Genomic DNA, 19,258 nt, shown 5'->3' with positions numbered 1-19,258 from the left:
AATGCTTCCCTGGAGCTGGGGGAGGATAAAAACACCCATCCCCCCAGGCTCTCTGGAAGCCACAAACACCCTCTTAGAGCCTCTGTGTGAGCGAAAAATCAGCTAGCTGGCACACACATGCATGTTGGAGCTGAGCAAGGGCAACAGCTTGCGTGCCGGCAGATATGGCTCTGCATGCCACCTGTGGCATCCATGCCATAGGTATCTAGTCCAACCCCCTATTCAAGCAGGAGACCACTTGAGACAAGGGTTTGCCCAATCTCTTCTCAAAAGCCTCTAGTGATGGAGCACCCACAGCTTCTAAAAGCAACCCCTTCCCAGTGGTTAGTTGATTGATTAAATTGATTTAAGCAAGATGAAAACATTGAATGGAGGATGTTGTATGAATGCAGCTTTTGAAGCTGTTGAGCTGCTGAAGCAATGGTGAATTCTACTTACCTTCCTACCGGTTTGAGAAGGACATGCATTGGGCATGCTTTTTCACCCTCTGTGCATGCGCAGAAGGCTTTGCACATGCACAGAAGTTTTTAAAAAAGAAAATGATAATGTCCAGGTAGGTGGGTGGAGCCTCACGTTGCTGCTGCTACTGGCCCTTCTAACCACCAGCGGCTGCCCCTACCGGTAGGCCCGAACCAGGCCTACCGGTAGCATTTCATCCCTGGGGTGAAGCCTAATATATCCAGAAGATAATGTTGTCTCTCATCGACATAGCAATAGCACTCAGACTTATATACCGCTGCACAGTGCTTTACAGCCCTCTCTAAGCGGTTTAAAGAGTCAGGATATTGCCCCCAGCAACCTGGGTCCTCAGTTTACCCCCTCAGAAGGATGGAAGGGTGAGTCAACCTTAAGCCTGAGGAGATTTGAACTGATGAACTACAGCCAGCAGTCAGCAGAAACAGCTTGTAGCACTGCACTCTAACCATTGTGCCACCAAAGCTTCCCATCTCATAGTCTAGTCTAGATCATTTCTGTTGTTACTTAGGTGTCAAACTTTAACATATTAACAAAGGTGGAAGGGACTTCGTAGTTCATTTATTTATTTATTCATTCATTCATTCATTCATTCATTCATTCATTCATTCATTTATTTATTTATTTATTTATTTATTTATTTATTTATTTATTAATAGAGTTGAAAGGGACCGTTAGGTCATCGAGTCCAACCCCCTGCCTGAGCAGGAAACCCTACAGCACCCCAGCCAAATGGAAGTCCAATCTCCTCTTGAAGGTGTCCAGAGTTGGGGAGTTCACCACCTCCCCTGGCAGGCAGTTCCATTGGTTGATCGCTCTGACCGTCAGGAAGTTCTTCCTTATTTCCAGGTTGAATCTCTCCTTGGTCAGCTTCCAACCATTGTTCCTCGTCCGGCCCTCTGGTGCCCTGGGGAATAAAGAGACCCCCTCCTCACCGTGGCAACCCCTCAAGTATCTGTAAACTGCTATCATGTCCCCTCTAGACCTTCTTTTTTCTAGGCTGTCCATGCCCAGTTCTCTCAATCTCTCTTCGTAAGTCTTGGTTTCGAGTCCCCTAATCATTTTGGTTGCTCTTTTTTGCACCTTCTCCAGAGTTTCGATGTCTTTTTTGTAGTGAGGTGACCAGAATTGGATGCAGTACTCCAGGTGGGGTCTGACCAGGGCATAGTAGAGTGGTATTAGTACTTCCCTGGTCTTGGAGCGTATTCCTCTGTTGATGCAGCTTAGGATTGAGTTGGCTTTTTTGGCTGCTGCTGCACATTGCTGACTCATGTTTAGTTGATTGTCCACAAAGACTCCAAGATCTAGTCCAACCTCACCTCCTTGGCCAAGTGGAGACTACAACATTTTTGACAGATGGCAGTCTAATCTCTTGAAGGCCTCCAGTGATGAAGCCCCCACAACTTCTGAAGGCAACTTCTGTTCCATGGATTGATTGCTCTCACTTTTCTGAATTATTACTAAAGAGTTTCTTCATGTAATTTCAGAACTAGAGTCTTCAGGAAGTAAAAGTTAGTGTCCTAGCCACAACATAGGACAGGTTTAATTGGAAACTGTTCTCCCAGTACACTTACTATCTAACTCTTGAATAGTGCTATCTGGAGTGGCATATCCAAACCCAAGTTTGCCTTTGTACTTTTTTTGACAGATGTTAGTCTAATCTCTTGAAGGCCTCCAGTGATGAAGCTCCCACAACTTCCGAAGGCAACTTCTGTTCCATGGGTTGATTGCTCTCACTTGCTTCTTTTCTGAATTAGCTGTAGTACTAAAAGGTTTCTCTGTGTAATTTCAGAACCACTGTCTTCAGGAAGTAAAAGTTAGGATCCTTACCACAGCGTATGACAGGATGAATTGGAAACTCTTCTCCTGGTACGCTTATTATCTAACTCTAAGTAGTGCTTTCTAGAGTGGCATGTCCAAACCCAAGTTTGTGCTTGAGCCAAGAAAGAGGGCAAGATTGATCCATGTGACATTTGGTGGTGCAAATTTGTAAGAGTGAATGTAGGTGATGTTTTAATATGTACATGAATGTAAATGATAGTTAAACTGAAATCTTTTCCCTCCATCTATGAAGTCTGATGTGGAAGTCTGAATAATTGCAGGTTCAGTGTTACTAATGAAGTCTCACTTGGGGTGAAGATTAAACGCACAGAGTATATCTTTGGAAGCGTAACCCGCAGTTCCCAGATTAATGTAGCCTTCCTTCCTCCCTCCTTCCTAAAATATATAAAGAACAGTTGCAGGACCTGGGTATGTCTACTTTGGTGAAAAGAAGGACTACGAGAGACATGATAGCATTCTAATATCTCAGGGGTTGCTGCAAAGAAGAGGGAATCAAGCTATTCTGCAAAGCATCAGAAGGCAGGACAAGAAGCAGCGGGTGGAAACCAATCCAGGAGAGAAGCAACCTTAGAACTAAGGAGAAATTTTCTGACAGTTAGAACAATTAATCAATGGAACAGCTTGCCACCAGAAGTTGTGAAGGCTCCAACAGTGAAAGTTTTAAAGAAGATGTTGGATAACCATTTGTCTGAAGTGCTATAGGGTTTCCTGCCTAAGCAGGGGGTTGGACTAGAAGACCTCCAAGGTCTCTTCCAACTCTGTTATTCTTAGTCCCTCCCTCTCATAAATGGATCACCCTCCTGATTTAAATTGAAAAGCAAAGCTGTTTTCACACATTACCCGTCACTTTGGGTTCAGCAAGGACAAAGGGTATTGTAACAATATACTGTCAATGGCACAAGGGGTTTCACAGGGTGAACTAATTTGCACAGCCTACAAAGGTAATACATGGTTTTCCTACCATTTACTGAATTATAAACTTCCAACATTGGCAAGTTTACGACTTGTGGACTTCAACTCCCACAGTTCCTCAGGGAGCTTTGGTTTCAACACTGCTCTTGACTTGATGTGGCCTATGCTAATAGCCCTCCCTATGGCAATGTTAGTAAGAAAGGAATGATAACTCTTGAGGTTCCTCATCAAGCCGCCCCGAGTCTTCGGAGAGGGGCGGCATACAAATCTAAGTAATAAATAAATAAAAATAAACACATATCATCTGGAGAACAAACTATTGGACAGTTTCTGCTCCATCATGGAGTATATTTTACTTATGTGCTCACATACACTAGGTGAGGGCCCCCCAACCTTAGCAACTTTAAGACTTGTGGACTTCAACTCACTTAACTACCGTGAACTGTGGCAAGAACGGTTATAAAGTGGGACAAAGCTCACATAACAGTCTTCGGAGAGGGGCGGCATACAAATCCAAATAATAAATAAAATAATAAATAAATAACAAATGCCCCTCTTAGCAATGGAGATGTGGTCATAAGTTGAGGACTCCCTGTTGATGGTCAATAGGTGGTCCAATCCAACTTGAAGCTCTTTGAATGTCCTTCTTTGGCGGCTACTAGCTAAGGCAACTTTTAGATATTCATCTTTGCTTGTGTGGCTCTGGCCCAGCTGGAAATATTAGGTGGGGGGGGGGAGAGGAGAATTTAAGAGATTGATTTCCTTGATCTTGGTCCATGTCTTTTCTTTTGAGGGACAGAGCCAAAGCCGTATGCTCTGGAGAACAACAGGAAGTTGTTCCCACGCTGTTCCAAGAGCAGATGGATTGATCCTCATACCCTCTAGGAAATGGGGGTGGACAGGAAAAGAGAGAAAGGCAGAATTTCAGAGGCCTATAATTCACAGAGTACAATCCTCCCCCTCCTCCTCCTCCTTCTCCTCTTCCTCTTCCTCCCCCTCCTCCTCCTCCAATAATGGTAAGCAGCTTCTCCTCCAGGTCTAGGATGAAAGGCTAAACTCTGCTTGGCCAGAGAAAGCAAAGGGAGATGTGAGATTTGAGGCTTCTTGCTTCTTTGGCCTTTGAGGGTCACCAAACTCTGGCTGGCTCTTTCTCCTTCTTAAATATCAGTCGCCTTAAGATTTGGAATGGGTGTGGAATTGGGAAGTCCTTCTCCTTCTGCACCAGTGATGGCAAATATTTTGTTTTGTTTTGTTTTTTGTGGCAAAAAGGCATGCAGGCACGTGCACACATCCATAATGCAATGCCCTCCTCCCCATGCCTGCATGCGCTACTCTCCCATACTGCTCCACCCCAACCCCACGCATGGACGCGGGTCGCACTGAAGCCTCCAGACTTCCGGTAGGTCCGTGTCGCTGTTTGTTTTCCCCACCAGACTTCAGGACAGCCTGTGGATGGTGAAAAATGGGACCAACAGGCTTACCGGAAGTTCAGAAACAAACTTCTGGTAGGCCTAATGGGCCGTTTTTCCCCCTCCTCAGGCTCCAGGAAGGGACCTACTGGGAGTTCATTTTTGAACTTCTGGTAGGCCCTGTGCATATGTTTTTCACCACCCACAGGCTCCGAGGCTTTTCTGAAGCCTGGGGAGGGCGATAAATAGTGTCCCCCCTCTTCCATAACAGTGATGGGTTCCTACGGGTATGGTCAGGTATGCAGAACCATTAGAAAAATTTTGGTCAGGTATGCAAAACCGGTAGAAAAAAATTCAATTTTTTTCTTTCCCCCCCCCTTCTGAGCTCTGGGTATGCTTTTCCTATCGCAGTAAATCAGGTTGAATGTGTATAATTTTAGAAGAGCTGTGCGTGCGTGTGTGTGTGTTTGTGTACATACACTTTATATAGTAAATAATGTATATTTTTGTGTGCCTGTGAGTAATATGTAAGTACATGTATGGCATATATGCATAGAATTAAATATGTAGTATATTTTGGATGTTCAATAATAGTAAATAGAGAGGGAAATTGTATCTTTGAAGCAGGGAGAGGCCAGGCACCCTAACCCTAACCCAAGCCCTTGATGTGAGTGTCATCAAGTTGGCCACTTTTAAGTCAGTCACATGACCTTTAAGACACCACTGGTCACATGATTGTCAAGCTACTTCCACAAAATAAGCCACACCCACAGTGTGGTATTAAAAATTTTTTGCAGCCCTTCACTGCTCCGTAAGACTGAAAATCAGCTGGCCAGTGCTGGAGCTGACATGGGCAATGCCTCTCCTGCCCTCAGAAATGACTTCCCATGCCACCGGTTCGCCACCATGGCTCTACATCATCCTGGCTGGGGAATTCTGGGAGTTTAAGTCCACCCATCTTCACATTGCCTACGCTGAACACTACATCTCTATCATAAATATTGGAGAGTTAGCTCAGAGGGTTTTTGTTCCAGCTTACCTCTCTCCAGTACCATGGCTCCGATTTGAATCCCCTTCCCTTCTTATTAATAAAAGTGACTGAAGTCACAAGACCTGATTATACAAGTGCATGTAGGCCACAAATTAATTAATTAATTAATTAATTAATTAATTTATCTATCTATCTATCTATCATCTATCTATCTATCTATCTATCTATCTATCTATCTATTTTTTTATTTATTAATTAGATTTGTATGCCGCCCCTCTCTGTAGACTCGGGGCGGCTAACAACAATAATAAAAACAGCATATAACAAATCTAATATTTAAAATAACTAAAAAACCCTTATTAAAAACCAAACAAGCACACACACAAACATACCATGTATACATTGTATAGGCCTAAGGGGAAAGGATATCTCAGTTCCCCCATGCCTTACGACATAGGTGAGTTTTAAGGAGCTTACGAAAGGCGAGGTTGCACACTTTTCAGCTCCAAGATTATGTTAATAACACTATGACTATCACTAAGTGTTGTATTATGATTCTTGATTAATGTATTTTATTTTTCTTTATGTACACTGAGAACATATGCACCAAACACAAATTTCTTGTGTGTCCAATCACACTTGGCCAATGAAGAAATCTATTCTGCTCTGTTCTGCTCCGTTCCATTCTGCTCCGCTCCATTCTGTTCCGTGTACATGGGGGTTTTTTTTAGAACTGGGTTCATCCATCCAAGATCCTCTGCTGAAGACAATAGCATGAAACTCTTGTGATCTGGAAAACGATTACAATTAGAGGAGTGGTATCCCATACCACTCACTACACGTCAAGACCATCATATTTAACTCCTTGCAGGCTTGTGAGTTGGTATTTGCAGTAGTATCTAGCCAGCCTAGGTTAAAAACAACAACAAATGTGGTCAATATTGGGAATGGAAGACCACTCAAAAAAAAAATGCATACCTTCTCTTTAGCCCCAAAATTCAAAAAACAAAACAAGAAAAGCAAAGAGATCTGTTAAACATCATCGGGTTTTTTAAAAATCAGCTTTGAAATTCAGCACAGGCTCCCCTCTCAATTGCCGGATCTTCTCATGCAGCCACGTCCAACTTCTCAGTCTTTTCAACAATCCCCCTCATTACTAACCCAATTAAGAAGAGACTTCCCCTCCCCTCTGTCAAGCTTCCCAGCTCCTGGGCTGGGTGCCAAGTGCCAACCCCCTTTCCCCCACCCGCCACCCCCTTCCCTTCCCTAATGGAGGCACCTCTCCCATCTCTTTGGTTGAGCTTCTCTTTTAAGGTCTGACTTTTTTCATCAGAGACGTTGCTGTGCATTTCAATTCACTTTCACTTTTCTCTTTATCTTCTTTTGCAAGTAGTCCTCGAGTCAACTCTGGTAATGGTAGATTCTGAGGAAGATGAGCCAGGAAGATCTTGGTACCAATGGTGCCAGTGGTTTTGCCAGCTGAGGCACAGAGTGAGAACGAGGGAGAAATAGACGTGGATGAACCTGAAAGACCACCAGAGGTGGCAGATATGCCAATGACAGAAAACGTAGAGGAGGAGGAAGACCATGAGCCTTTGTTAGATGCCCACTTTAGAAGACTAAGAAAAAGACAAGAATACTTGTATGGGAAAAGGAAGTAGTCTGTAGTTGTTAACTCTAGGGAATATTTGACCACTCCCCATAGGTATTAAAGGATGACTGATGGGAAATTCGGGGTGGAGTTTCAACATTTTGTAATGGAGCTGTACTCAGTCTATAATCCCAGGGTGTATATAAAGGGGGCAGATGGGGAGGTTCCCTTTGCAGTAAATCAACGTTTGATCCTTCAAAGAAAAAGAGCACGTTAAAAGTTTTTGCCTTTTGTACAAACATTCAGCACTTCTGAATAATTATAGGGTTAAGAAGCCTGTGAGTAATTTTGCTTTGGAAACTTTGTTTTGGAAACCTCGCTTATCAGTTCTGCCCCTTGCTTTGAATTTTTGGCAGCAGAAGGACATTCCTTTGTTCTAATTTGTGTTTTGCATCAAACTGATTGTACAATAGACTACTTCAATTCCAAACCCTGTATCTGAGACTTACTTGGAAGTTAATTGCTGCTCAGTTGCCGTGTTAAACAGAACACTTTTCAGGCTCTTTACTGGACCATTTTCAGGTGTTTTCCAGGGCAGTTTTCAGGCCATATTGGGGCCTTTTGAATCTCAAAAACAGCCCAAATAACAGCATGAAAATGGCCCAAAACAGCCTGGAAAATGTCCTGAAGGAAAGCCTGGAAATCGCCATTTCCAGGCCATGACATGAAACCATTGCCACAACTGGGTTTTGGCCATTTTTCAGCCATTTTGGGAGGCGTTTTCAACCCCAAAATAGCTGGAAAATGGCCTGAAAACAGCTCAGAAAATAGACCAAGACAGCCAAAAAAGAGGCATGTGCGCACCGGCCAGCTGGTCTTTGGGTTTCTGGTGCTCCAGCATGCGCACATGCGCATACATATACGCGCATTCCGGTTTGGACACTCGGTCCTCGTCACCTGACTAGGGAGTGACATGATAACAGTGTTCCAATAGTTGAGGGACTGCCCCAAAGAAGAAGGGGTCCAACTTTTATTCAAAGTACCTGCAGGCAAGACAAGAAACAATGGAGGGAAGCTAAGCAAGGAGAGAAGCAAAAAAAAAATTTTCCTAACAGTAAGAACAGTTAATCAGTGGGACGGTTTGCCAGTCAGAGATTGTGGATGCTCCATCACTGGAAGTTGTTAAGAAGAGACTGGACAGCTACCATACTTGTCTGGAATTGTAGAAGGCAGGGATCTCTGACCTTGGTAACTTTACAACTTGTGGACTTCAACACACACACACCCCCCACGAATTCCTCAGCCGGCATGTGCCAGCTGATGAATTCTGGGAGTTGAAGTCCACAAGTCGTAAATTTGCAAAGGATGGAGATTCCTGGTATAGAGTTGTCCTGCTTGAGCAGCGGATTGGACTAGAAGACCTCCAAGGTCCCTTCCCACTCTCTCTTGTCTTATTGAGTTGACTTGCTGTTTATGAAATAAACCAAGACGAATTCCTTGTGTGTCCAATCTCACTTGGCCAATAAAATTCTTGTTCTGTTCTGTTCTATTCTATTCTATTCTATTCCATCCCATCCCATCCCATCCTATATTCCATTCCATTCCATTCTATTTTCTATTCAATTCATTATTCTGTTCTGTACTGTTCTGTTCCATTCCGTTCCATAAGCTGCCCGTAGGATTTCCCTTCTGTTTCTTGAGTGTTTAACTCTCCTCTCTTTTCCATCCTTGCCCCAGCCTCCCCCCCACCGTCTCTTGCAGCACCCAAACTTAGACAGATGTTGTGTCTCTTTCACAGCTGCATTTCTGAGTCCAGGGGGAAGAGGCATTTTATGTTTTGCTTTCCTATAATACAGAGGTGCAACAAACCTGCAAGAAAAAGAAGAGGGAGCGGGTGGCCTGCAACTCACATTTTCTCTTCCTCTTTGCAGAGATTCATCCCAAGCTGAGCATGGAGGACAATCGAGTGAGAGAACCCATCCCCCAGGACGGTCCGGCCCTCAAGGCCACGGGCGGCGGACTTTTTGGCTATGTGGGGATTGAGGCCGTCCTGGACCAGATGCGTATCAAGACCATGAAAACCGGATTTGAGTTCAACATCATGGTTGTAGGTGAGCATGAATCTCTCTCTCTCTATCTCAGGAGCTTTCAGACCTTTCAGAAATTACACCTGGGCAAGTTTTTGTAATTAGTAAAACCATTTTCCTAAATGCTCCACGAAACGCCGAGCCTCCCATTCTGGACATCAATATTCAAATCAATAGTTGGATCAGATTTTTTCCCAAAAGGTACTTGTTCAAATGGCATGTTTTGGACTATGTTTTTCTTTGAAGACGTTTCGTTTCTCATCCAAGAAGCTTTTTCAATTCCAGCTGTCAGAACTCAAGAAGCTTCTTGGATGAGAAGCGAAATGTCTTCAAGATAAAACAAAGCCCAGTTGTCTTTTGGAAAAGGCACCTTTGGAAAAAATGATTAGTTGGATGACGGAGAATCTCCACTTGGACCAGGTTTCTCAAGTTTGTCTTTCCCCTAAATAGTTTAGGTAGTCCTCAGTATGATTGCAAATCGAGCCTAAAATTTCTGTGGCTGAGTGAGACAATTGCTAAGTGGCACCAGAAAGCTCAACTTCCTAAAGCGCAAATGCATGCCAGGAAACTGCTTTGAAATGGAGATACGCAAACCCACCCACCCCCAAGTCGGGAATGACTAGTACCGTGTTTCCCCAATAGTAAGACCCCCCCAATTGTAAGACATATGGGGGGTTTCAGGGGGGTCGGCTAATATAAGGCATACCCCGAAAGTAAGACATATGTCTTACTTTCGGGGAAACACGGTACTAAAAGCGAGGGAGGCGTCGGAGCAGTTCGCGGCGCTGGCGAGGGAGCTTCGCGCCCAGGAGAGTCTCCCAAACCCGGCGCGGATAAGAAGGACTCCTCGGCCGGTGGAGGAAGCGCGGCGGCGGCAGCAGGCTCCGGAGGGAGCTCGGGCAGTGGCGAGAAGACGGGATTCCGGGTGCCGAGCGCCACCTGCCCGCCGTTCACGCCAAGGACAGGCAGTCCCAGTTCCAGCGCCTCGGCCTGCTCGCCCGGCCTCTTGCCCGGCGGGGAGAGCAAAGGCGGCGGCGGGAGTAGCGGAGGCGAGGCGGAGAAGAAAGAAGCGGCGGATAGCTGGCGAGGCGCCGGCTAGAGGGCTGGACCCCGCCGCTTTGCCACCGCTCCCGCCACCGGCTTTGCTGGGGTCGAGCGCCATGCCCGGCGGCAGGAACTGCGGGGGTAGCCGGCATACGCTCCGGCTAACAAGCCCTTGCCGCAGCTATCCGCCGCTTCTTTCTTCTCCGCCTCGCCTCCGCTACTCCGGCCGCCGCCTTTGCCTCTTGCCCGGCGGGGAGAGCAAAAGCGGCAGTGGGAGTAGAGGAGGCGAGGCGGAGAAGAAAGAAGCGGCGGATAGCTGGCGAGGCGCCGGCTAGAGGGCTGGACCCCGCCTCTTTGCCGCCGCTCCCGCCACCGGCTTTGCTGGGGTCGAGCGCCACGCCCGGCGGCAGGAACTGCGGGGGTAGCCGGCGTACGCTCCGGCTAACAAGCCCTTGCCGCAGCTATCCGCCGCTTCTTTCTTCTCCGCCTCGCCTCCGCTACTCCGGCCGCCGCCTTTGCCTCTTGCCCGGCGGGGAGAGCAAAGGCGGCAGTGGGAGTAGAGGAGGCGAGGCGGAGAAGAAATAAGCGGCGGATAGCTGCGCAAGGGCTCGTTAGCCGGAGCGTACGCCGGCTACCCCCCGCAGTTCCTGCCGCCGGGCGTGGCGCTCGACCCCAGCAAAGCCGGCGGCGGGAGCGGCGGCAAAGCGGCAGGGTCCAGCCCTCTAGCCGGCGCCTCGCCAGCTATCCGCCGCTTCTTTCTTCTCCGCCTCGCCTCCGCTACTCCCGCCGCCGCCTTTGCTCTCCCCGCCGGGCAAGAGGCCGGGCGAGCAGGCCGAGGCGCTGGAACTGGGGCTGCCTGTCCTTGGCGTGAACGGCGGGCAGGTGGCGCTCGGCACCCGGAATCCCGTCTTCTCGCCACCGCCCGAGCTCCCTCTGGAGCCTGCCGCCGCCGCCGCACTTCCTCCGCCGGCTGAGGAGTCCTTATCCGCTCCAGGTTTGGGAGACTCTCCTGGGCACGAAGCACCCTCGCCAGCGCCGCGAACTGCTCCGATGCCTCCGACACCAGCCGGTAGCGCGGCAGGAAGTCGCCGCCGGCTCCGGCGCCCGAAGAAGCCTCGCCCGGGCCAAAGCCCGAAGACGAGCCGGCCCCGGTGCCCGGGACAATATAAGACATACCCCCAAAGTAAGACACAGTGGGGCTTTTGGGGATAAAAAGAAAGTAAGACACTGCCTTACTTTCGGGGAAACACGGTATGTATGTGTGAGGGGAACTTTTATTTTCCCCTTTAACCTTCCCTTTGTAGAAAATGCTGTAAGAGCAATGAAGAGCCGCAAAATCATTTACTACCACACTGTGTGCATGGCTTATTTTGGGGGTGTGGCTTGCTGTCCATGTGACCAGGTGGGAGTGGTTTAACCTTCCCTTTGTAGAAAATGCTGTAAGAGCAATGAAGAGCCGCAAAAACATTTACTACCACACTGTGGGCATGGCTTATTTTGGGGGTGTGGCTTGCTGACCATGTGACCAGGTGGGAGTGGTTTGACGGGTGTGTGTGCCTGGCTTAAAGGTGGCCAACATGGTGTCACTCACGTCAAGGGTGCCTGGCCTTTCTCGCCTCAAAGAGATAAAATTTCCCTATCTGTTTACTATTACTGAACATCCAAAATATACTATTTAATTCTATGTTTATATGCCATATGTGTACATACATATTACCTGCAGGCACACACAAATATACATTATCTACTATATAAACTGTATGTGTATGTACACACAAACGCACACACAGCTCTTCTAAAATTACACAGATTCAACCTCGTTTACTCCTATAGGAAAAACATACCCAGAGTCCAGAAGGGGGAAAAAAAGAAAGAAAATCATTTTTTTCCCTACCGGTTCTGTGTACCTGACCAAAATGTTTCTACTGGTTCTGCATACCTGACCGTACCCATAGAAGCCCATCACTGCGTAAGAGCAAAGCTTGTTCAGCCAAAGCCAGTCTGGGATTAATTCAGCCTTAAGACAGTGATCTCATCAATCACAGATGGCTCTGTACATTGAAGGGGTTTCAGGCCTTTTGTTTAAAGAACTGATAGGCCTTATAAATATTTATAGGAGGGTTCCAAATAAGAGGATTTCAACACACACACACAGAAACATATGGGATACTCATCAAGATCGAAAGCCAACTGATAAAAAGCAGAAAGGAAAACAAGCAACATTGGGAAGGGACATAGACTGTACATATGACCTTCAGCTTGTGCATCTGGTTCCCACACACCCTGGTTTTACATTCTTCCAGAAACCTCACAGCCAGAAATTTGGCAGCTGCTGCCCCCCCTCCTTTTTTTTCCCAGCGGGGAGATTCCTTCTCTTCACATGTATGTTTGTTTTAGGAAAACACCAGCATTTCTACAGTGCCTTCACCACCCAAATAGCCAGGGGTGAAATCCGGCAGGGTTTGACAGGTTCTGGAGAACCAGTAGCGGAAATTTTGTGTAGTTAGGAGAACCGGCAAATACCATCTACAGCTGGCCCCAGAGTGGGGAGGGAATGGGGATTTTGTAGTATCCTTCCCCTGGAGAATGAGGGATTTGGTGGATTAAGCTGATTCTCCCAGACTGGGTCCTTGAATTTCCCCATCTGTATGGAGAACAGAAAGTATGACTTGAGCTTTTCAGCCAAGCAACAGCCGCTCCTTCTTAAAGAAGTTAATTTGTGAGTTATCATTTCCCCATGCTGGGAAGAACATCTGCCTCAGATTATATAGTTCCTGGTTTCCTGTTTGTTTGGGGGGTAGGTTAGATTTGATGGCCTCCGTTCAAGGTCCTTCAAGATAGCCAGGTTGTCCCACTTTTCAGAATCCAACTCCCTTGGGACCATCCCTTCCAGAGTTAGCTGAAGGTTTCGTGGCCAAGAAGTCATGGCCAACTCAACAGGAAAAATTGCTGAGAGATCTTCCGCTCACCAAGGAGGTCATTGACACTGTATTCATTTCTTTTATTGACCTTGAGAGACGGGTGAGGAAACACTGCCTAGGGAATTGTCAAATAAGAGAAGGTCTAGGCCTGAGCTGCCTAATGGACATGGAAAGCTTTGTGGAGCTACCCACAACTTATAAGTCGACCCAAGTCAACTTATTTTCCAAAGCACCAGAAGGCAAGACAAGAAACAATGGATGGAAAGTAACCAAGGTGGGAAGCAACCTGGAATTAAGGCGAAGCCTCCTAAGAGCAAAGAGAATCAACCAATGGAAGAGAAGTTGCCTTCAGAAGTTGTGGCTGCTTCATCACTGGAGGCTTGTAAGAAAAGACTGGACAGCCACCTATCTGAAATGGCACAGGGTCTCCTCCTTGAGCAGGGAGTTGGACTAGAAGATCTCCAAAGTCCATTCAAGCTCTATTCTGATTGAAAGAGACCCAGAAAGAGCCCTCCCTAGTTCCTTAGCCTGTTAAAGGGGTTTGGAATAACTTTATTGTGACTTTGAATGTGTCCTAATCAGAATACATTAAAATGAAATTTCATTTCATACGGACACTGGAGGATTTGTACAATATGAAAATGTTTCCTCAAAGGTGAAGATAAAGGCTTCCCTGTCCGGTCCGGTCCTACTTTAAGGCACAATGCTTATCTCCATTACAGCCCTACAACATTTTCCATGGTCATGAGACCAGTATGGCTGTATGCCAAAGATACAAAAAACATTGTTACCTTCCTACGAAACTGGTACCTAATTTTTTTTTTTGCAAAAAGTTTTTTCCCACTTCATATCTGTTCTGCCGGCTCTTGGCATGAGCCTCTAATTAAATGCAAAAGTAGCCAAAATAGAAACACACACGGGAAAAGTCAACAATACTTTCTTTATCCCCAGAAAAATAGAAGCAAAACCCCCTTTTTGTAGTCAAAGGACTCACGTGTAAAGCAAACAGACTTGAAGGCAGTGAAATAACAAAAAAAAAAACACCTCAAAGCAATTAACAAGGAGCTGTGAATGTCGTCACAGCTACTCTCCTTCAGACTTTGTTTAACTCACATGGTTAACTATGATTTACATTCAGAGTCCAGATATCAAAGCCTAGGGTCCTTGGAGAATCCGGAGAGTCAAGGCAAATCCACAATCACAAACAGATAATCTTCCACACTGAAAGGCCAGCACACTGCCCATTTAACAGCAGTCCTTATTACTTGAATCACATCCAACCACAGGTGAACTCTCTTATCTCTTCTAATACCTCCGTAACTGCTTCTATTCATGGCTCTTCGCATGCGTGGGTCTATAACTGCTTCCTCATCAGTCCAGCGAAGATAAGGAGGATGAGGAATGGCTTCCTCCTGGGCGGCCTGCCAAGCACCCCCTCTGAGGGTCCCATTTCACAGTCACTCCCTGCTTCTGACAATACTTCGCTGCCCGAAGCAGTCGGCAGTAAAACAGGCCTCTGACACTGGGAGGATTCACCCATATCCACCCCCACAGTCCTTGGGACAGGAGCTGGCCCAGAGCCAACCACAACAATATCCATACAAACATCAATGCATATACCTTACATAAGTCTCAAACCTTGTAATACTTAGAGTTTTGTCTGTCTTTAAGTGATACCTATTTATCTACTTGCATTTGAATGCTTTTGAACTGCTCAGTGGGCAGGAGGTGGAGCAAGGGATTCGCCCCATCACATAGCATTAGGGTCTCGAACCCAGGCTGTCAGCTTTCCATGCTCTTGTCAGGTTCTTCAACTGCTAAGTCAACTTCAAGGTTCTGTTAATGTAGCCTTAACACTAAATACCCATCTGGTCATGTTTCTTATCTGCTTTACCTTTTTGGGTGATGATTCTTGCTTGGGAATGCTGAGCTTTTTGGTTACACAATTCCCAGTTCTTGAGAGTGACCTGCCTACCATTGTTTTGGTTGACCTTTTGCAACAGTGTGTGAAAAAGCCCTTGAGAGGTGGGCCGAGGAACCCTCCCTAGCTTCTCAGGTGGTTAAGGAGACACTGGAGGAGGATCTGTAGTAGAGTCCTTTGAAAGCTGTAAGGTTTTGTAAACTGTAGCCTTGCAAATAATGAAATAGTGTTAGCCCATTTGGTTCTGCTTCCTGTCTGAATTACCTGGGAAAGCTGACACCTTTAGATCATTCCTTTTGCTTTGGGGCTGCTGTGCATTTCCATTGTACCATCCCCAGTCTGTGTGCTGCTTATCTGCAAGAATGGAATGGATTGGAATGGAATGGAATAGAATAGAATAGAATAGAATAGAATACCTATACCAATACCGAATAGAATAGAGAATAGAATAAAGAATACAGAATAGCAATAGCATTAGCTATTTAGATTTATATACCACTTCCCAGTGCTTTACAGCCAGGGATTGGCTACTGCCCAGATGGGGGGGGATGCAGTGGGGTAGCGAAAATGGAGCTCCACCCCAGAGCACACAATTTGCACTGAAAGATGTTGAAAGAAAATGCAGGGTTTCCTGCATAAGCCACGCCCACAATGTGATAGTAAACATTTTGGTAGCCCTTCACTGTTTACAGCCCTCTTTAAGCTGCTTACAGAGAGTAAGCCTATTGCCCCCAACAATCTGGGTCCTCATTTTACCAACCTTGAAAGATAGAAAATATAGAATATAGAATGGAATAGAATATAGAATAGAATAGAAAACAATAGAATATAGAATAGAATAGAATAGAAAATAGAATAGAATATAGAATAGAATAGAAAATAGAATAGAATGTAGAATAGAATATAGAATAGAACAGAACAGAGAATCTGGGTACAAGGAAGGACAGCTGACGGGAGGAGAGAGCATGCACCGGGAGGAGAGAGCGTGCACCGAGAGGAAAGGAGAGAGGGGAGAAAGAGGGGCGATGTCTGAAATTGCCCTCCCATCACTGCATAGATCCGAGACGCCAAGGAGCTGTATGGTGGGAGCACCCGGCGCCGGAGGGACTATGGAGGAATGAACTAGTGGGAGGAAGGAGAGGAAAGAAACAGGAAGGAGGAAAGAGGAACTGAAACTGAGACAGTGCCTGAAGTTCGCCCTACTGAGACCACATGGAGTTTCTATTAAGACCTTATAAGACTGCAGAGGGTCTGGAGACCTGGAAGCATTGTAAGAGCAGAGGAGTGGAAGTGACTGAGAACCCAGAGAAAGACTTGAGAGTGCCAGCCAGTGGCAGTGGCTGGCACCAAAAACTTGGGGGGGAAAACCCCCTGAAGAACAACGATATGCCAGGACTTCTCCCTCAAAAACATCTTTCCCCTGATCAATTATTTTTCCCCCAGAACTCACCTTTAAGAACTGGTGTCAGTATTGCTGACTTGATGGATAGTTGATTTTTAATTATTTCCTATATTTTTTAGCACTTTAGAACTTTGCACTTTACCAACTTCAATTAATAACTAAGCTCTGATTTTATAATATTAACTATTAATCTATGAACTTTTTTATTCTCTATTTTATATTGTGATATATATTATTAGTATTTTAATTATTATTAATTTAATTCATTTTTTAATATTACTAGGGGGTCTCATAATTAATGGATGATTGGGGTAGATATGGGATGAATGATTGGTATGAGTGCAATGGTTGGGGCGGGTGGGATTATGGTATGAATGAGATAAATGGAAACAGTATGAATGATAGACTTGGCCCACCTGACACCGGAGAGGTGGGAGGGGAAGGGGCACTAATCTCTGGGGTGACAGAGGGTCAGAATATTCCGGTGTTGCTGGGGAGAGGCAGATATGGTGGGGGCCACAGAGTTAGCCGTTCCAGGGGAATGAGGGACCGTTGCTTAATAACGATCCCTTGTTCTGGCTCTATGAGCTCAATCTTGGGTACTGGTGATGAGTGTAATTCTGGCCCTGGGCTCAGGTTGCTGCTGCTTAATGCCAGGTCGGTGGTAAATAAAGCTCTCCTCATCCGGGATTTAATCCTGGATGAGGAGGCCGACCTGGCATGTATTACTGAAACCTGGCTGGGCCCAGAGGGAGGAGTTCCTCTCTCTGAAATCTGCCCAACCGGGTTTCAGATATGGCATCAACCTCGACCCCAGGGAAGGGGGGGAGGAGTGGCTATTGTAGCCAGGGAGAGTTTTTGCCTACGTAGACTCATTGCTCCAGAGATTGCGGGTTGCGAGTCTCTCTTGATGAAGTTGGACTTAGGGGTTCAGGTTGGCTTATTTCTCACGTACCTGCCTCCCAGCTATGTGTCAAAAGCCCTGCCTGTGCTACTCGAGGAGGTAGCCAGGTTGGCGGTGGAGTTCCCCAGACTTATTGTCTTGGGGGACTTCAACCTGCCGTCACTCGGCAAAACCTCTGGGTTGGCACAGGAGTTCATGGCCACCATGACAGCCATGGACCTGACTCAAGTAGTTCAGGGTCCGACTCACGAGGGAGGACACACACCTGACATGGTATTCCTCTCTGAGCAACTGAGTAATGGTCTGAGACTAAGGGGCTTAGAAGCACTGCCTTTGTCATGGTCAGACCATTTTCTACTACGGCTTGACTTCCTGGCTCCAATCCTTCCCCGCAGGGAGGCGGAACCAATTAAGATGTTCCGCCCCAGATGCCTGATGGACCCAGAGGGCTTTCAGACGGTGCTTGGGGTTATTCCAGATGCACTCGTCCACAGTTCGGCGGAGTCTCTTGCGGAAGCCTGGAACAAGGCTGCAGCAGAGGCTCTTGATTGGATTGTGCCTTTGCGACCTCTCCGCGGCACTAGACCCCGTAGAGCTCCATGGTTCAACGAGGAGCTCCGGGAGTTGAAACGCGAGAAGAGACGTCTAGAGAAGCGATGGAGGAAGAGTAAGTCTGAATCCGATCGAACACTTGTAAGAGCTTTTATTAAGACTTACATAGTGGCGCTCAAGGCGGCAAGATGCGCGTATCATGCCGCCTTGATTGCATCAGCGGAATCCTGCCCGGCCGCTCTGTTTAGGGTGACCCGCTCCCTTCTTAATCAGAGGGGAGTTGGGGAGCCCTTACAGAGTAGTGCCGAGGACTTTAACACGTTTTTCGCTGATAAAATCGCTCAAATCCGGGCGGACCTCGACTCCAATTGGAAAACAGAGTTGGCTGACAACGAGTCAGTTGAGGTGACTGGGGCCCATACTTGTCCACCTGTCCGGGAAGAGTTTGATCTGGTGACACCTGATGAAGTGGACAAGGCCATTGGAGCTGTGAGTTCCGCCACCTGCTTACTGGATCCGTGTCCCTCCTGGCTGGTTTCGGCCAGCAGGGAGGTGACACGGAGCTGGGTCCAGGAGATTATTAACGCTTCCTTGGAACGTCTTTGCTCATTCCAGGTTGTCTTTGTTTGTTTTTTCCTGTGTTTTTGTATGTGGCAGAAGTAAGCCTTGCACTATCATTGTTTCCGGACACTAAGGACTGTTTTGATTAACCCTTTTTTGTTTATTTAATACAAGTTTGCTGATTAGCAGAGCATGTGTGTGTTTGATTTCTTTTTCTTGGACTGTTACGCATTGCCTGAGCCCAGTCAGGCAGAACACGAAGAGAGACTGAGGGAACTGGGCATGGATAGCCTAGAGAAAAGGAGGGCTAGAGCGGACATGATAGCAGTCTGCAAGTATACAAGGGGATGTCACAGAGAGGAGGGGATCACTTTATTTTCCAGGGCACCAGAGGGCCGGACGAGGAACAACGGCTGGAAGCTGACCAAGGAGAGATTCAACACGGAGATAAGGAGGAACTTCCTGATGGTCAGAGCGATCAACCAATGGAACAACCTACCAGCGGACGTTGTGAACTCCAACACTCTGGACATTTTTAAGAGAAGATTGAACTGCCACTTGACTGGTGTGCTATAGGGTTCCTGCTTGGGCAGGGGGTTGAACTTGATGGCCTTCATGGTCCCTTCCAACTCTAACAATAAATAAAC

General features: G+C 46.6%; 1 protein-coding gene across 10 annotated transcripts in view; it reads left to right on the top strand.

Annotated features, from left to right (window-relative positions):
• Positions 1-19,258, top strand: part of SEPTIN12 (septin 12) — a 164,673-nt gene that overhangs the window by 71,033 nt on the left and 74,382 nt on the right. For all 10 annotated transcript variants that reach the window (XM_070760793.1, XM_070760795.1, XM_070760803.1 and 7 more), the window contains one exon: positions 9,151-9,330. In XM_070760793.1, coding sequence (XP_070616894.1) covers positions 9,151-9,330 — 180 coding nt within the window. The remainder of the gene's footprint in view (positions 1-9,150; positions 9,331-19,258) is intronic.

The sequence above is a fragment of the Erythrolamprus reginae genome, chromosome 9 (assembly GCF_031021105.1).
Source record: "Erythrolamprus reginae isolate rEryReg1 chromosome 9, rEryReg1.hap1, whole genome shotgun sequence".
In the NCBI taxonomy this organism is placed as follows: Eukaryota; Metazoa; Chordata; class Lepidosauria; order Squamata; family Dipsadidae; genus Erythrolamprus; species Erythrolamprus reginae.
The sequence above is the reverse complement of the archived record's forward strand: the minus strand, read 5'-3'. Positions and strand labels throughout refer to the sequence as shown.